We start from the raw sequence: 16,242 nt of genomic DNA on the forward strand, positions 1-16,242 counted from the left end.
TTACTGGAGGTAATACACTTGACAGTTTGGTGTGAGGGAGATGCAGCCGGCAGCTGGGGGTGAGGCGGCGGGGGGGTGGTGGTAGACGAGACGTGAGGACAGAGAGAAAAGGAGACGGGTAGTGGGGGTGGGAGGTGGGAGGTGCGTTGCATAACAGTCGATCTGGACATGAGGTTCAGCTCGATACTGGCTGAGAGCATGTTCAATATTAGGTCGCAGGGCCGTAGCAGAGATTTGAAACGAGCCCATGCCCCCCCCCCCCGATGCAACCCTCGTGTTGAGGTATACTGTCAACATTTCCTCCGGAGGCTTTATTTGAATGCAGTGTGCATCGTCTTTATGGGATGTTTCATGCGTGGACCGTACCACGGTGGGATTTGACAGGAGGGGGGCGGGCGAGGCTTACAGTGGCAGCACACCGTGTTCCGCTTTTCTTTTTTTTTTTTTTTTTGGCCCACGCGCTCTCTCGTGCCCACTCCCTTTAAACGGCAGGCCACGCTACCCACACCGCTCAGTCCTAAGGGGCTTTGGATTAGCAGGCGAGGGGACGACACAGGCAGGTTTTTTTGTCGCAAGCAAAGTCGAAACGTAATATCTGCTCTGGGGGCGGTGTGTGTGTGTGTGTGTGTGTGTGTGTGTGTGTGTGTGTGTGTGTGTGTGTGTGTGTGTGTGTGTGTGTGTGTGTGTGTGTGTGTGTATCCACACGGGAGGCCTCCCTCATGGAACGCAGACACAACACAACTCAAACTCCCTCTGTGGTGTGCAGAGGCAATAGCTGTTAGGTGACTCAGCAAATGAGCAGTGTCTTGGAACTTTTGCAGTGTTTGTTTGTGTGTGTGTGTGTGTGTGTGTGTGTGTGTGTGTGTGTGTGTGTGTGTGTGCTCCAGTGAGGTATGCACGGCTAAATCTCTCTCAAACACACAAGTATGACATCCCAGTGGCACCGCCAAACACACATCCCTAAAGGTACAATAAATAATCAAGACAGATCCCAGGGCAGTTTCTGGCACACTCACTCACCTGCAAACACACACACACACACACACACACACACACACTTATTTCTGTCATACACAAGCCCAGCATCTACAGCATCACAGATTTCCTCCATCTCAGTACACGCCATTAAACGTCTCACACAGGGAACGGTGAACTCCCACAACTCTTATTCGGGGAACGGCCATGAATTATCTAGTCCCCCTCCAGTTTGCTGTAACTCTCCAGTCAAGTCCAATGTTGGACTTCCAGCCTTCAATTATTAAAGGAGTCAAAGTGGTAAAAGTGTAAAAATAACATAGCTGGTGTTTAATGGTTGAGCTAAATGCTGTTGGTCCTGGGAGTGGCAGCATGTGGCTGTTTGGTAACTTGTTTTTACACTGGCTTCAGGTGATGCTGCTATACTCAAGTTACTCACAAGAGGTGACTGTCACTGATGAGGTAGATTTTAGGATTTATTGTGATGGCTTGGAGGTTTCCGTTTCTTGCTTACATCTTTTTCCCTGCCTCTCAAAAAAGGATTCATGAGGATTTTTGATGGACTTGCAAAGTGTAAAAAGGCTCCTCTTTCCTTTGCTGAGGCAATGGGAAACACTCCAGTGACAGCATTGTTCAGGTTTCTCTCCTCTCTCCTCCAGCACTTGACTTCACTCTGATTTGAGGAAGAGAGGGAGTGAGGGAGAGAAAGAGAGAGAGAGGGGGGGGGGGTGGAGGAGTGGTGATTGAGCGCAAAGGGGGCAGGACTTTTTCCTCTCCGGGTCCTATTAAGAGCAAACTTTGTGTTTTTGTTCTCCAAGTTCAGCTCACTGCTCTCCAGCAAGCACCACACTTCCTCTCCTTGCTGCTCTTTTTTTCCCTTTCCAGTTTTCTTTTTTTTTTTTCTTCCTTTCTTTCTTCTCTCTCTCCCTCAATGGTTTTGTCTGCTCGCCTGTTGGTCACCACTGTGCGCTTTCTTTTCATGGGAGAGTTGGACACCGGGAGGATGCGCTTTTTGGAGCAACACAAGCTCAAAGTTGTCTCTTCAGCCGGTCCCGGGTCGTTCTAGTGGACACACACACACATAGATGTTCTTCGGGCTGGAATGAACAATGGTGCGGATCCTTGGCATGCTCTGGTTTCGGCTACTGTTGCTGTGCGTCGTGGAGTTGGAGCTGGGAGCCGGGCTTTCTACTTTCCAGGGTTTCTACCTCCCACCTGCGAACGGGTCTCTCCTCACACCTGCCCGGAGGACAGACGGGGTGGTGCGGACCATTGACCGGATTTACCACGGAGGAGGGAAGGTGGGCTACCTGCTGTACCTGGATGGGAGCCGGTTCCAGCTGGACATGGAGCGGGACGCGTCGGTGCTGTCGCATCACTCCAGCCCGGGGGGAGTGCGCGTACCGGGGGACCGTGGACTCCAACCCGGAGTCCCTGGCCGTCTTCAACCTCTGCGGCGGGGGTCTGGAGGGCTTCTTCGCCGTGGACCGAGCGCGCTACGCCATCACGCCCATCGTCAGGGCGAGGGGACACGAGCACGACGCGCGCGTGCTGCAGGACAAGGACACGGAGAGCGCGCTCCACGTGTTTGAGCGAGACAGCTTCAGCTTCGAGGCCACGAGAGAGGGACGCGAGAGCTGCGGGACGCGAGACGGACGCAGGGATGCTGCGGGGAGGAGGAGAGGGAGGAGAGGGAGGAGGAGAGGGGACGCCAAAGAGGAGCAGCAGGAGGAGGAGGAGGGTGCAGGTGACCACGGCGCGCGGCGCAAGAGGTCCGTCTCGCGCGCCAGGCACGTGGAGCTGCTCCTGGTGGCCGACGAGACCATGAGCAAGAAATACGGCAAGGACCTGACCCACTACCTGCTCACTCTGGCCGCCATCGCCTCCAAGCTGTACGGACACGCCAGCATCGAGAACCCGGTGCGGCTGTCGGTGGTGAAGGTGTCCGTGGTCACCGACCAGGAGAAGGGACTCGAGGTGACCAAGAACGCGGCGGCGACGCTGAAGAGCTTCTGCAAGTGGCAGAACCAGCAGAACCCGCTGGACGACGACCACCAGCAGCACCACGACGCCGCCATCCTCTTCACCAGGCAGGTAAAGGAAAACAAAACCCCACCTGCGTCCTCACCCGGCTGGAGGAGGAGGAGAGGCTGCTTTACGCGCCGGTGTGACGCACGACGGCGGCGGCAGAGTGACGCCACGGGGTGGTCGTTGTTGTTGTTGTTGTTGTTGTTGTTGTTGTTGTTTTGATGGTGCACGCGGTGAAAGCTGGAGCTAAGCACTTGGCAGAGAGCTCTGCTGGTGGCTTATTGAATAGACTATAAACAGCCACAATAACTGACACACATAGTACCGTTGTTACATAACAGTGATTATGAAAAAGCAAAACTTAAAGTGGTTATTTTATGATAATAATAACTTTATTTATATAGCACCTTTTTTTAAAAACAAGGTTTTACAAAGTGGCAAGGCAGCAAAACAGTGCAATAGAAGAAACATTAAGAACAACTAAACTAAGAACAACTAAATGAAATAACACGTGACAATCAAATAAACGAACCAAATAAATCAAATCAAGTGAAATAGGTCAAATATAGTGAACGAATATAAGATAGAATACTAAGACCCAATGAAACATTAAAACGACGACGTCGCATAAAAGCCATTCTGTAATAATGTGTTTTAAGAAGCGATTTAAAAGTGGCCAACTGTGAACCATTTCCTCATTTGCATCACCGTCAATTAGGAGTTTAGACTGCAGGAGCCGCTTCCCCCACATGTCCCTGCTTACATCCGGGCCCCTTTTCCTATATGCTCCCCTCCTCCTTCCGCTTCCCCTTCTCTCCTCTTTTTGCTGAATCTCTCGTGCGTAATGCAGCATAACTCTTGTTTCCTGCGCCTGGTGTTTTTCTAGGCAGGCTTCTTCTGTCTCCAGCCTTCCCCCCCCTCCCAGTCCCCTGTGACAGCCCAAAGGCCTCCAAGTCTGTGTGATCTGAGGCGCGCGCCCGTGAGCCGTGCACGCACATTCTTCCCAGGGCAGGGGGTTTGAAATCAGCTGCTGGATGCATTGCAGAAATATCACTAAAACTCCCTTGAAACTGCAGTTCATTAGGTAGTCACCCCGGCCTTGCAATTCTTCCCTCCCTCCCTCCCTCTCCGTCTCTCTCTCTCTCTCTCTCATCACTCCAGTCTGCACATTTTCCCCCAGATACTTTTCCAGCGTCTGTCAGCTGCTGGGAGCTGTCAGAAAAACAAACACATCCACCCTGTGAGAAGCCCTAACGTTTACCCAGACCACACTCGTGTATCCTTTCTTTCACCGTCCCTTTCTTTCTCTCTCTCTCTCTCTTTCTCCTCCTCCGTCCCTCCTTGCCCAGTCAAGAAAAAGCTGCAGGACATGCATTTTTTCACCTCTCCGGGGTGTGGCTTCACCGCGGTTAGCTCCCAAGTCCGCGAGCCGGATCGCTGTCCTTGGATTGCGGTGTGTTTTGCTCACGCAGGGTCTTGCCTTGGCAACGAGGCCCGGAGAAAGCGAGGCAGCAGGGGCATTACCTCGAGATCTGCTGGCACTCCTGCTGCGAGTTGGTGCCGTCATGCGTTGGCAAGGCGGCCGGTAGTGCATACCTGAGGTCAGCGAGCTGGCAGAGTGGCACAGTTCACCCCCGTGCCAACCACCTCGTGGCTCCTCACTAACCCTGTTGCCACTACACCTGACAGAGCCCGAACAGAAGATGGTGCTAGAAGAAGATTGGTTTGGCAAGGGTCAAGAGGGCATGAAAACAGCTGTCCAGAGACCTCTACGGCAGCGTCTGGACAGGAAGCAGAGAGTCAATCTGGACATGAGGCTAATGAAACATGACAGGCGGCATACTTTTGGATTTCTCTCTATTCTACTTGGTCTTTGAGCCATAAAAAAATTAAAATACCAATGCCCACCGTGGAAAAAAAACAAAACATCCACTTGATTTAAAATACTGTTTCATCTCCAAGCAATCCATGTTAGAATGTCTACCTGTTGCAGCGCTTGCATTATTCATAAACCTGTCTCCGGACCGTCACACACACACATCTCACCTTTACAATTGAACGTGTGTGTGTGTGTGGTGGGGGGTGTGGTCATACCGTAGATGTTAACTGTCGACACCAGTGGAAGGTGACGCCCCAACAGACCTCAGAGGGTTTCTCGAGGCGGGGTCCTGATCCCTATCTGTGTGCAGAGTAAGCACATAGCTAACGCGCACGACTTGACTTGTGGGTCGCGACCTTAATAAGCCAAAGAAAGCAGCCAATTTTCACTTTGACCTTTGAACTCTCTGGCTATTAAAAGCCATTTTCAGAAGTCTTTGAGTTTTCGGCCGAGTGCTTGAATTGCTGTTACTTTATCTTGTCGATCGTTAGGACGGACAGACGAGCATCTGATGGACGTATGTGAAGAGGCAGACATGGTCGTCTGGCCTAAGTCTTCTCTACCAGAACCCCCCTTTCATTTTGCAACATTGACTCCCCGTTTATTGTCAAGAGCCGTGTAAAGTCTGTCATTTCACAAACAGGATAAAGCCATTAGAGTTTCCATTGACAGAATGCCAGTTGGGGAAAAAGTTCACTTGGCTCAGATTCCTCATACTTTGCATGCTGCGTTTTTCGATTGAAAAAGAAAGAAAGAAAAAAGACATTTGATATGTGAGGCATTGTAAACTGTTAACTGTTTTCTCAGGAACTGTTGTCGTAACTCCAGTGGAGCTGAAGATTCAGTTCAGATGCGTTACAGATGCGTTACAGATGAGGCCCTAATGCTCCATTGACATTGTCAGAGGTGTCAAATAGTAGTCGACGGGGAAAATGAATAACCTTCCTCGTCGTCTGCGTATTTGGAGCGACTGTGAAGTAGAACCCCCCATTATCGTAGTCCGCTGAACTAGAAACCGAAGCTCATTGAAGACTTTGTGACTGTGAAGTCAGGCCAGTTCATTGTTCCCAGATGAGAGGGGAGGGGGAGAGGGGTCGGCAGGAGAGCAGAGGGTTTGGAGGGGAACTCGTCGTCTTTTGTGGTCGGGTCCAATTACCCCAACACCCCGTACCCGCGGTGAGCTGACCCGTGCGGCGGTGTCACCCTGTTCCACACATACCAGCACCGGAACAAAACAACGGGGCACACTGAGGGGACTGTTTTCCGACTGTGCGTCCCCGTATGTGGGAAAACGTTTAATGTTGCGCATGGCCGTGTTGCGCATGGCCGTGTTGGCTTGTTGTGAGACCCGGGGCCCGGCGGACAAAGCCCCCACTGTAAGTTGGCCGGCGAGGGCTGCAGAGCGCCCGGGATAGAGATGGACACACCTGTGGGCTCATGCTGCTTATTTGATGCTGCAGCAACAGCTGACATGTTTGGATAGACACGGCTTGTAGGTACTTGTGATGCCAGCGCTGACCTTTTCAACCGCCACTGAGGTCGGGCCGCGGTCAGATAATACAAGCCAAATAATACAAGCCAAATATAGATTTATTATTCTGCCATGAGGTTTTTAGACATTTAGCTGACTGCAACGTTCATGACATATTACTATTTAAATGGAGGGAAGAAAAAGTGAATGGTTGAAGATTTTTTGGAGACCAAATACCCGAAATGACGCACACCACTCAGATTCCCAGGCCGGCTCTATTTTCTGATAAATGCTGTGAAATGTGGTTGAAAGAGCGGAAAGAAAAACAGCAAATACACCCTTAAGAAAAGATAAAATCCTTTATTAGTCCCACAGCGGGGACATTTACAGGATTACAGCAGCATAGATATAGTGCAAACAAGGTACAGAATAGAAAAAAAACAGGTCTCTTTTAGTATTTAAATAAGTATGTATTTTAAATAAGTAAGTAAGTAAGAAAAATAAAAAATCCACAATAAAAAATCTTATAAATACAGACAACGATCGCAAGGTCAAAGTGTAACATCAATGCTAGGAAGGTTGAAATCATTATTATTATGATAATAATAAGGATCTTGTTTTACTGCCACCTTGTGCACAAAAGGGATAATAATGCCATTGAAAGTTGCTCAACCATAACAGTTTGCAGAGACACTGCGAGGCTCCTTATGTCATGATGATTGATGTAAGATACACACTGATGTAGACACAGCGTTCACCCATAAGCAATCCATTTCCTCCACACCTGTGTTAAACACCCAGTTATGTCATTTTACCCTCTTACACTGAATTCTTCCCATGTGTTTAGTTTGGACTCCTCCCTTTCCTGTGCACTCGTCCTCCTCCTCCGTCTGTTTTTGTGCATTAAAGTGTACATTTCCCAGCCCTCGCCCCCGTCACAGCTAGCCCCTCTATTTGTTTTAACTGTTCCTGATATTTCACACGTGCTGCACTTCGTCTGGTTCATGTTGACAACCTGCAGACAGCCCTCGGATCCCGAAAACCCTCGACGCCCAGGGTCTGTCGGGCCATAGAGACACGTGGGGGCCTCGGTCTCTTCACACCGAGATGCATCAGTGACTATGTGGGCGCTAAAACAGAAAGAGATCTGCGGCTGGTGTGGTCAAAAAAAAGTAGAACATAGCATATAACTGTCAATCATTGCTGACCAATCATTAGTGACCTGTACAGTCAGTGCTGGAGGGCTGTTTTTTTTTTTTATTTATTAGCAGGTTGGTTGCGATCAGCCTGCAGGGCGTTTTCATCACACAGAGTGAGCTTAACTCACTCTACAAGAGGGATTTAGTGTGCGTCTGGGTCTGGCTGGCTGTTTGTTTAACACAGGCCTTGCCTTAGATCGCAAGTGGTCTTGTTACACACACACACACACACACACGCTGCTCTGATCGGTCTCCTGACCTTCACGACCAGCTTGCCACCTGTTCTCCTGTTATTTCTGCCAATAGTTCTGTAACTCCTTGTTCTTCTCTTTAATATCCGGCATCCCCTCCATCCTCCCTCCCCAAAGAATCTGATTCCTTTGCTTATTTCTTTCTCCCCCTCCCTCGTTTGAATGCTTGTGTGAGAGGCCTTTGCTTTGGAAACCAGGTTGGGTAAGAGAGCTGGGGGGGGGTAGAAGAAGTAAACAATGTGTAGAGAGGGATGTGAGTGTCGGGGGTCATGCTGGGTATGTCTTCACACGTCACCATTTCATTTCTAACGGGGATATTCCACATTTTCTATTTTTCTCCCAAGTGTTTCCGAAAACAAGAGCAGCTCTCGTACGAGAGTCCGGGAGGGGGTGAAAGAATAAATAAATGAAATGGAGTTGGGCTGTGGGAACCGCATGAAAGAGAAATAAACTAAATGTGAAGATACATTTCAATGTATGCACACAATGAAAACAAACTCTCATGCATGCAGCGAGTGTTTGACTTGCTCTTTGTTGACTACTTGTGTATCCAGCAGTTAGTTGGCGAATGCAGCCACTCTCTTTCTGTTCTCTGTATGTGTGTCTATTTGTGTCTACTGTACATGCTTGCATTTATATGTACCCATTTATTTACATGTACCACCTATAGTTATGCACTTGGCTGTGTGAGCGCTGGTCCCACCCAGTCAGTCACGTGTGTGTGTGTGTGTGTGTGTGTGTGTGTGTGTGTGTGTGTGTGTGTGTGTGTGTGTGTGTGTGTGTGTGTGTGTGTGTGTGTGTGTGTAAGTGTAGAACACAAGGCAGTTTGTTCCAAACCCGACCCACCATGAACGGGGGTAAACACCCTCCCCAGTGAGACTCTCACACACACGAGCCAGCAGGCCTGTCAGCACCACTTAACATGACGATTCATCCTCTCCACGGGAGGGAGCGTTGGGATGTTCTGCACACACACACTGGCGGGGATGTTTGTCCATACGTTTATGTGTGTGTGTGTGTGTGTACCCTGTTCCTGTTACGCTGTGGTGCGAGTGTGTACGCGAGGGTAATGTGAGGGTACGATCAGCTGATTGATCTCCATCTCGTCTGCATGGACATGTGTGGGAATCAAAAAGAAAGATCAATGCTATGTGATTGGAAACCCCGTGAGGCGGACAGAGAGGTGGTGGAGGCAGACGGAGGTATCGGGTGTGAAAAAGCAAAGGGGAGGAAAGGTTACACTCCACCAGGCTTTCATATGAAAATACACAGGAAGTTCTGCTCAGCCTGTTGAAAATGACTCAAATTTGAGTCTCGGAAGCATGCATTATGGGAAGTGTAGTACCTAGTTTTTTTAGAACGTGGGAGCACGGAGGTCAAATAATACAATGCCTGAGGGTGTCATTGAAACAGCTGGCAAAAATATCCATCCATTGAGTTTCTGTTGCATCCAGTAAAATGTGGTTCACATTCATTTTGGTTGTTCATGTTGCATTTTTAACTATTTTTAGACATGTTTTGTGGTGACAGGTATCACGATTAAGTCACTACATTAAAGAAAAATAAGATCAAACTGAATTTTTGGGGGGTATTTGTGTAAACTCACAGTACTTCCTTTCTCCAGGACCTCTGTGGCCACCACTCCTGCGACACCCTCGGAATGGCGGACGTCGGCACCATCTGCACCCCGGAGAGAAGCTGCGCCGTCATCGAGGACGACGGGCTTCACGCTGCGTTTACCGTGGCGCACGAGATAGGTAGGCATGGATACGCACACACACACACACACAAACAAAGATATAAACACGCCAGAGCATGCACATCTGTCAGCACATCTCTCTCGTTGATTAATATCAAGAGAGTACCGGCTGACGTCGTAGGCCTGATGCCCGAGCGCTGGGCATGTTTTCGTTTCTAATTCCTTCTTGCATGTGCGAACAAACCTCATCTCTCTTTTTTTCTCCCTTTTCCATCAACTCCGTGCATCCCAGGTCACCTGCTCGGTTTGTCCCACGACGACTCCAAGTTCTGCGAGGAGCGCTTCGGAGTGAACAGCGACAAGCGGCTCATGTCCTCCATCCTCACCTCCATCGACGCCTCCAAACCCTGGAGCCGCTGCACCTCGGCCACCATCACGGACTTCTTCGACGACGGCAACGGTGAGTGTGGGAGAAAATGCAGAACGATTAAGAGCACGGGGGAAATAAAGAGCTTGTGGTTCTGTTGTTCATGAACCATGAGCATTTTTCCCAGCCTGTAGAAGTTCTACTTTCTCCAACTACAAATTGCATCCATGTGAATTTGACTTTTGATAGCTTTTCTCCCACAGTGCCCATCGTTTATTGCTGTTTACTACCAAACAAAGCTGTAATCTTCCAACAGAGGGTTATTTACAATCCTATTAACTTCTGAGAGAGCGCTGCTTCACTGGCAGGCAATATAGATGAGTAATACTTCATCAAAAGGTGCAATTCATTATAAAGCTTTGTCAGTTGGCATTCTGGCAAATAAACTCCATTGTTTTCGACATAAGTCATGTAGCAACATATAATTTCAAACTTGACAGTATCTGCTGCTGCTCCAGCACTTTAATTGCGTGATATGTCATACAGGCCTCTTTTTTTTCCCTCATAGTATGCAGGTTGCAGAGCCTTCTTTTTTTTTTGTTAAAATCCCCCCCTCTTTCCTACCACAGCCGAGTGCCTTCTGGACTCCCCCGCCAGCCACTGTTGGGCCCCGAGGAGCTCCCGGGCCAGAGCTACGACGCCGTCCGCCAGTGCCGCCTGGCCTTCGGCCCCGAGTACACAGTCTGCCCGGGCATGGACGTATGCGCTCGCCTGTGGTGCGCCGTGATCCGCCATGGACAGATGGTGTGTCTGACCAAGAAGCTGCCGGCCGTGGAGGGGACGCCCTGCGGGAAGGGACGCATCTGCCTGCAGGGGAAGTGCGTGGACAAGACCCGCAAGAGGCACTACTCGGTAAGTGGCGTCTTGTTGTGGAGGAGGACGTGGAGATAGAAGGTGACTAAAAAAAGGACCAAAAAAAACTAAAATAGATTCCTTTTTATAGTTCAAAAACTGATATTTTAAGCACTCATTTCTACATTGTAGGAACTTATATTTGGGAGACTAAAAAAGGGGGGGAAAGAAAAAGATGCAGAAGTAAAAAGGAAGAGAACGAGTGTCATGAGTTTTTCATTGTGTGGTCTGCGGTATTTATGCCTCTGCTGATCTGTGCTATTTGTTTTCTTGGCTTTGCTTAAACTGAAATTAAATTGAATTTGGCCTCAATGAGACTGAATCTGTTCTTGGCAGGCAGTGGACACAGCATGTGTGTGTGTGTCTGTGTGTGTGTGTGTGTGTGTGTGTGTCTGTGTGTGTGTGTATGTTTGTGTCAGGGAAGGAAAGTCAAAAAAGTGGGAAAGAATATTTTCTTTGTATTTATTTGTCACATGACATTTGTCGGGTCTGACTCGATCCTTGGCAGACGACTGGATGTGTGGATGCGGCCCAAGTTCTGACTTTTCACTGCCTGGCATGACGACCGGTTTACTGCTCAAAGCAACCTAAAGCCGCTCCATTTTAGCCCTAAGAATCTTTTAACCTCTAAATGTATTTCTTGTAGTATGATTGCAGATTAAGTGGCTTTTACTGTGGTAAGTGCTACAGTATAAACACTCACAAGTGGGACTGAATAGAAAAGCTTTGCAGGATTATAAAATCAACTTTGTCTCATAAAATGTTAAATGCTACTTGTCCAGCCACTTTTATCACCGATGACTCATGTAGCACTGCTTGGAAAATCACAAAAACAAGGACATTACCTAAAGTATTTCATTCAGGCTGCTCCTCGGGGCGAAGCATGTGAGCTGCACCACAGATCCAGTCATGCTGTGTTAATGAGAGGCTTTATCACATGGGGATAGCCTCGTTCCTTTTTCTGTCCGTCTCTTTTCCACACCACAATGCATACCACATTTTTCTTCATCACACATCTCTCTCCAAAGACCTTTCCCTGTGACACGTGGCTTGGTCAGAAACCACTTCCAACATGTCTGATAAGCATTAATTGTCCTCTCTCATCTTTTTTGTCTTTCTTTCCCCTTCATCCCTCTCTACTCTCTGCTCTCTTCCTCTTTCATCTTCCCCTCTCCTCCCGTCTCACAGGCGTCCAACCACGGCAGCTGGAGTTCCTGGGGTTCTTGGGGTGCCTGCTCCAGAACTTGCGGAGGCGGGGTGCAGTTCGCCCAACGCCTGTGCAACAACCCGCCGCCTCGGAACAACGGGCGCTACTGCACGGGGAAGAGAGCCATCTATCGGTCCTGCAGCGTCACACAATGTCCAGTGTCAAGTGAGTACAGCCCAAGAAAGCACAAGGTATTGTTTATTTATCATTTATTTTCAACCCTCTTTTAATAAAAACTCTTCTCTCCAGATAAGAATTTCCGGCAGGAGCAATGTGAGGTGCGCAACGGTCCCCAGACGGACCCGAAGGGGGTGAAGACATTTGTTGAGTGGGTGCCAAAGTACGCTGGAGTCCTCCCCAAAGATGTGTGCAAGTTGACCTGCAGAGCAAAAGGAACAGGATACTACGTGGTGTTCTCTCAGAGGGTGAGTTAGTTTAAAAAGAAGAATAATTGCATCGTATTTAAAGGAGCAGTGTGTGGGATTTAGTGCCATCTAGTGGTGAGGTTTGAGACTGCAACAGACCGATTATCCCACCACTCACTCCTCCCTTTCCAAGCCTGCTGCTATGTTCCATTTCTGCTAATAGACTCCTTAAATCCTACAGGCTGGAGCTTTTTTAAAGGGAAAATGAGACTGTGTGGAATGATTTTGTGACTGTTTCATCGTCAGGTGACAGACGGGACGGAGTGTCGTCCTTACAGCAGCTCGGTGTGCGTGAAGGGGAAGTGTGTACGGACAGGCTGCGACGGCATCATCGGCTCCAAGCTCCAGTTTGACAAGTGTGGTATTTGTGGAGGCGACAGCACAGGATGTATACGCGTCGTTGGCAACTTCACCAAGAAGAGGTAAGAAAAACCGAGCGTTAATCTTCTTCTTATCACGGGAATCGGGCACATGTCTCAGTTCAGTGGTAGTTTGCACAAGCACAATTTTTAGACATCTCTTTGTTTACGGTATGCTGATAAATTCGTATTAATGTTAATATTGGTTTCTATTTTGTAGCAAAGCCAGCGATGGCAAAGAACACACTGTATTAAGCACTGCTATGACCTTTTTTCTACTTTCTCTCCTGCCAAACAGTAAGGGCTACACTGACGTGGTGAAGATCCCTGCAGGCTCCACCCACATCAAGGTCCGTCAGCACAAGGCCAAGGACCAGACCCGCTACACCGCCTACCTGGCCCTCCGACGGCCCAGCAACGAGTACCTCCTAAACGGCAAGTTCATGATCTCCACCTCCGAGACAATCATCCCGCTCAACGGTTCTGTGCTCAACTACAGCGGCTGGAGCCAGAGGGACGAGTGGCTTCACAGCATGGGCCCCGGGGCCCTCCAAGAAGCCTTGGTGGTCCAGATTCTAGCGACGGACGCTAAAAAGCTACTGGATGTTCGTTATAGTTTCTTCATGCCCCGACGGACAGCCCCACAGCAGCCGCTCATCTCCAACTCAAAGTTGATCCCTATTCCGAGCACTACAAGAGGATCAACCACCACCATCACCACCACCACCACCACCAGCACCACCACCACCAGCACCACCACTACATCTTCCTCCGCTCCCTCTGTCCTGGTCCCAGGGCCACCGACAGCTCCAGCTCCCTCGACCCCAACCCCCGGGCCCCGTTGGGTAACGGGGTCCTGGATGACCTGCTCCAGGACTTGTGACACTGGCTGGCAGAGCCGGACTGTGCAGTGTAAGGACCAGGATGGGAAACTGTCCAAGGGCTGCACGTTAAGTGCCCGACCCTCTGCCTTCAAACACTGTCTGGTGAAGAAATGTTGAGGCGGACAGAGAGGAAAAACGCTACGTTAGACAAACAGTGCAAAGGAGAAAGTTTAATCTGTACATCTGATAAAAGGTCTCAAGTTCTGGATGTAGGACCATGGACCAATACATTTAAGAACCTTAAGCAGGACTGTGAATGTTGGCTGAAAGCGCCTGAACCAGATAAGCAGAGAACCAGAGACAGACTGTCGCGGGTGTACGCGACTATATGCAAGAGGAAATGTTCTGGAATCATAGTAGCTATGCAGAGCACAAGCAGAACGGCGGACAGTGTCCTTATGATAGTGACGGCGTAGCTAAGGACTTGAATTGCATGTCATTTCCACATGGACAGAAACTGATTGTCTTTAATTCAGTCTCCAAACCCTGGAGGATCAGTGTGTGTTGCCCTGTAATGGCATGCATGTTGTGTTTTTTTTTTTTTTTTATGCTATTCTAATCACTGTGGGGATTTGGAAGTCTAAACTCCTTTTGTCTTCATAACAGAGCCCCCAGTGATGGTAAGCACTCGTTATTCACCTTGTCACCTCGTCATGTCTGCCTGAATCGTATCCCAGTCATTCTGTGTCACCTGTAACTAGCCTGACTTGGACATTTCAGTCACTGACAAGCTCATTAAATTGGGCAGAATGTTTAAAATTGTAAACTCAACGGACTGAACAATCTTCTAAGCAGTCTTTCTAGCAACGAATCATGTTAAATCAACAATTGCTCAGGGTGTCTATTTAATTTCCCAACTTGAGTGCATCCTTTCCCCGTAGTGGTGACCAAGAATGAATGGGTGAAACCAGACATTTGGCTAAAACGGACGCTGCGTTGCATCCCAGATCCAGTCAGTCTAAAAACTGTTCAGATACGTCTCTGCTCAAGTTCTTGAAAAGTTTCGGGAAGAAAAGTCTAACCTGAAGACACAAGCTTTGAGACAGCAGCATGGTGCGATGGGATGGAAGTGTACAGTGGCCTTCAGGGGACAAACTATATCAGTTAAAAATTGACAAAGGGGCAAAGAAACCACGACACTCCTTAACATTTACGGAGGTTAATAATGACTCACAGGTTTGGGGCGATGCTTGATTATGTGTGTGTGCGTGTGTGTGTGTGTGTGTGTGTGTGTTTATAGTGTGTGTGTGTGTGTGTGCAAGTTAGGTGCTAGCGTGTTCATCCAGGCCTGTCTTTGAAGCACATACAGTATGTCCCGTGAACATGTGCGTCTTGAAGCTTCTTCCCTCTCAGTTCCGTTTGTATCATTATTCTGGTTCTGGGAGGTTTGCGACCTTCATGTTTTTTGTTGTGGCGCTCGATATCTGTTTGTTTGTTAGTCTGTTTACCTGTTTAGGAAGCAATAGTATGACAATGTGAGCCCTGGATACTCGCAACGACAGCAAGGGAGATACTAATGCAGTCATTAACGTCCTTCTGCAATTCACCTCTTTTCTTTTCAATCTCTCATTCTCTGTTTTATTGCTTTACATCCTGTATTTGCGAATGATTGTTTTATCTGTTTCCAACTCTGATGGGTGATGTTCGTCACATTAAAAAAAAAAATCAGATTGTGCCACAGAATAGATGATTTTCAAAGGGTCAGTTCGCCAAAAATACAAAGAATTAAGGTATCCTTCTGGTGCAACCAGCCCAGTCAATGCATCGAATTCCCTTCCTGGTGGGACAATGTACATAACATATCAAATGGACTTTTTAAAATACCTGCCTGTAATTGTTTCCCTGTGTGGCAGACCTCACCCATCTGGCTCCTGTGCTGGAGAAAACAAAAACCATAAGAAAGGTCTTCAGACAGTACATGACCCGGGTCAACATACCACTCACACAACGTTCGCTCTTCTTTCCTCACACATTCAGATTTATTTACACAATGTAGACATTTTTGTACAATGAGTAGATCTTTCATATACGTGTTAGTATTCAACCATATTTACACAGAACTGCACACACATACAGACACACAGAAACAACCCATCAGTTACAAAGCATTCAAGTATTTCAGAAACACACACACACACACACACACACACATAATCTACTCCTCCGGTGGGGAAACCCCTCTCGCTGAACGACAGAAACACAGCACTGAACTTGTAATTTATTGTTTGTACAACTGGTATGTGTGTGAATAAAAAAAACAATGAGATGAGTTTTATTTATTATAGTAATTTTGTATCAAATTACTATTTAACTTAGGAATTTGACTGTGCAGAATCATTCCTTTGTAAGAATATAGTGTTTCTTTTCTAGGCATCCACATGAATATATGTACATAAAATCTATATATTTAAATACCTTTGTGTCTGTGTTTTTAATGTTGCCACGGCATCAATACATTTTGTTTATCTTACATGTTTTTGAAATGTTTGGGAATCACTCACAAGTTGTGACAGGAGGACCACTGTCACTATGTGGCCTTTTACCAGAAGTAGTGGTGGAAGAAGTACTCAAATTACAATATTGCCA

General features: G+C 48.0%; 1 protein-coding gene across 1 annotated transcript; it reads left to right on the plus strand.

Moving 5' to 3' along the window:
• The first annotated feature begins 2,084 nt into the window (after positions 1 to 2,084).
• Positions 2,085 to 16,022, plus strand: LOC129111910 (A disintegrin and metalloproteinase with thrombospondin motifs 5). Its single transcript, XM_054624067.1, is given in 10 exon segments — positions 2,085 to 2,362; positions 2,364 to 3,069; positions 9,428 to 9,560; positions 9,795 to 9,962; positions 10,499 to 10,513; positions 10,516 to 10,781; positions 11,970 to 12,153; positions 12,238 to 12,413; positions 12,660 to 12,835; positions 13,071 to 16,022. Coding segments are annotated over 10 exon segments (2,805 nt in total). The 3' UTR covers positions 13,774 to 16,022.
• Positions 16,023 to 16,242: the final 220 nt, after the last annotated feature.

This window comes from Anoplopoma fimbria, chromosome 22, assembly GCF_027596085.1.
Source record: "Anoplopoma fimbria isolate UVic2021 breed Golden Eagle Sablefish chromosome 22, Afim_UVic_2022, whole genome shotgun sequence".
Classification (NCBI taxonomy): Eukaryota; Metazoa; Chordata; class Actinopteri; order Perciformes; family Anoplopomatidae; genus Anoplopoma; species Anoplopoma fimbria.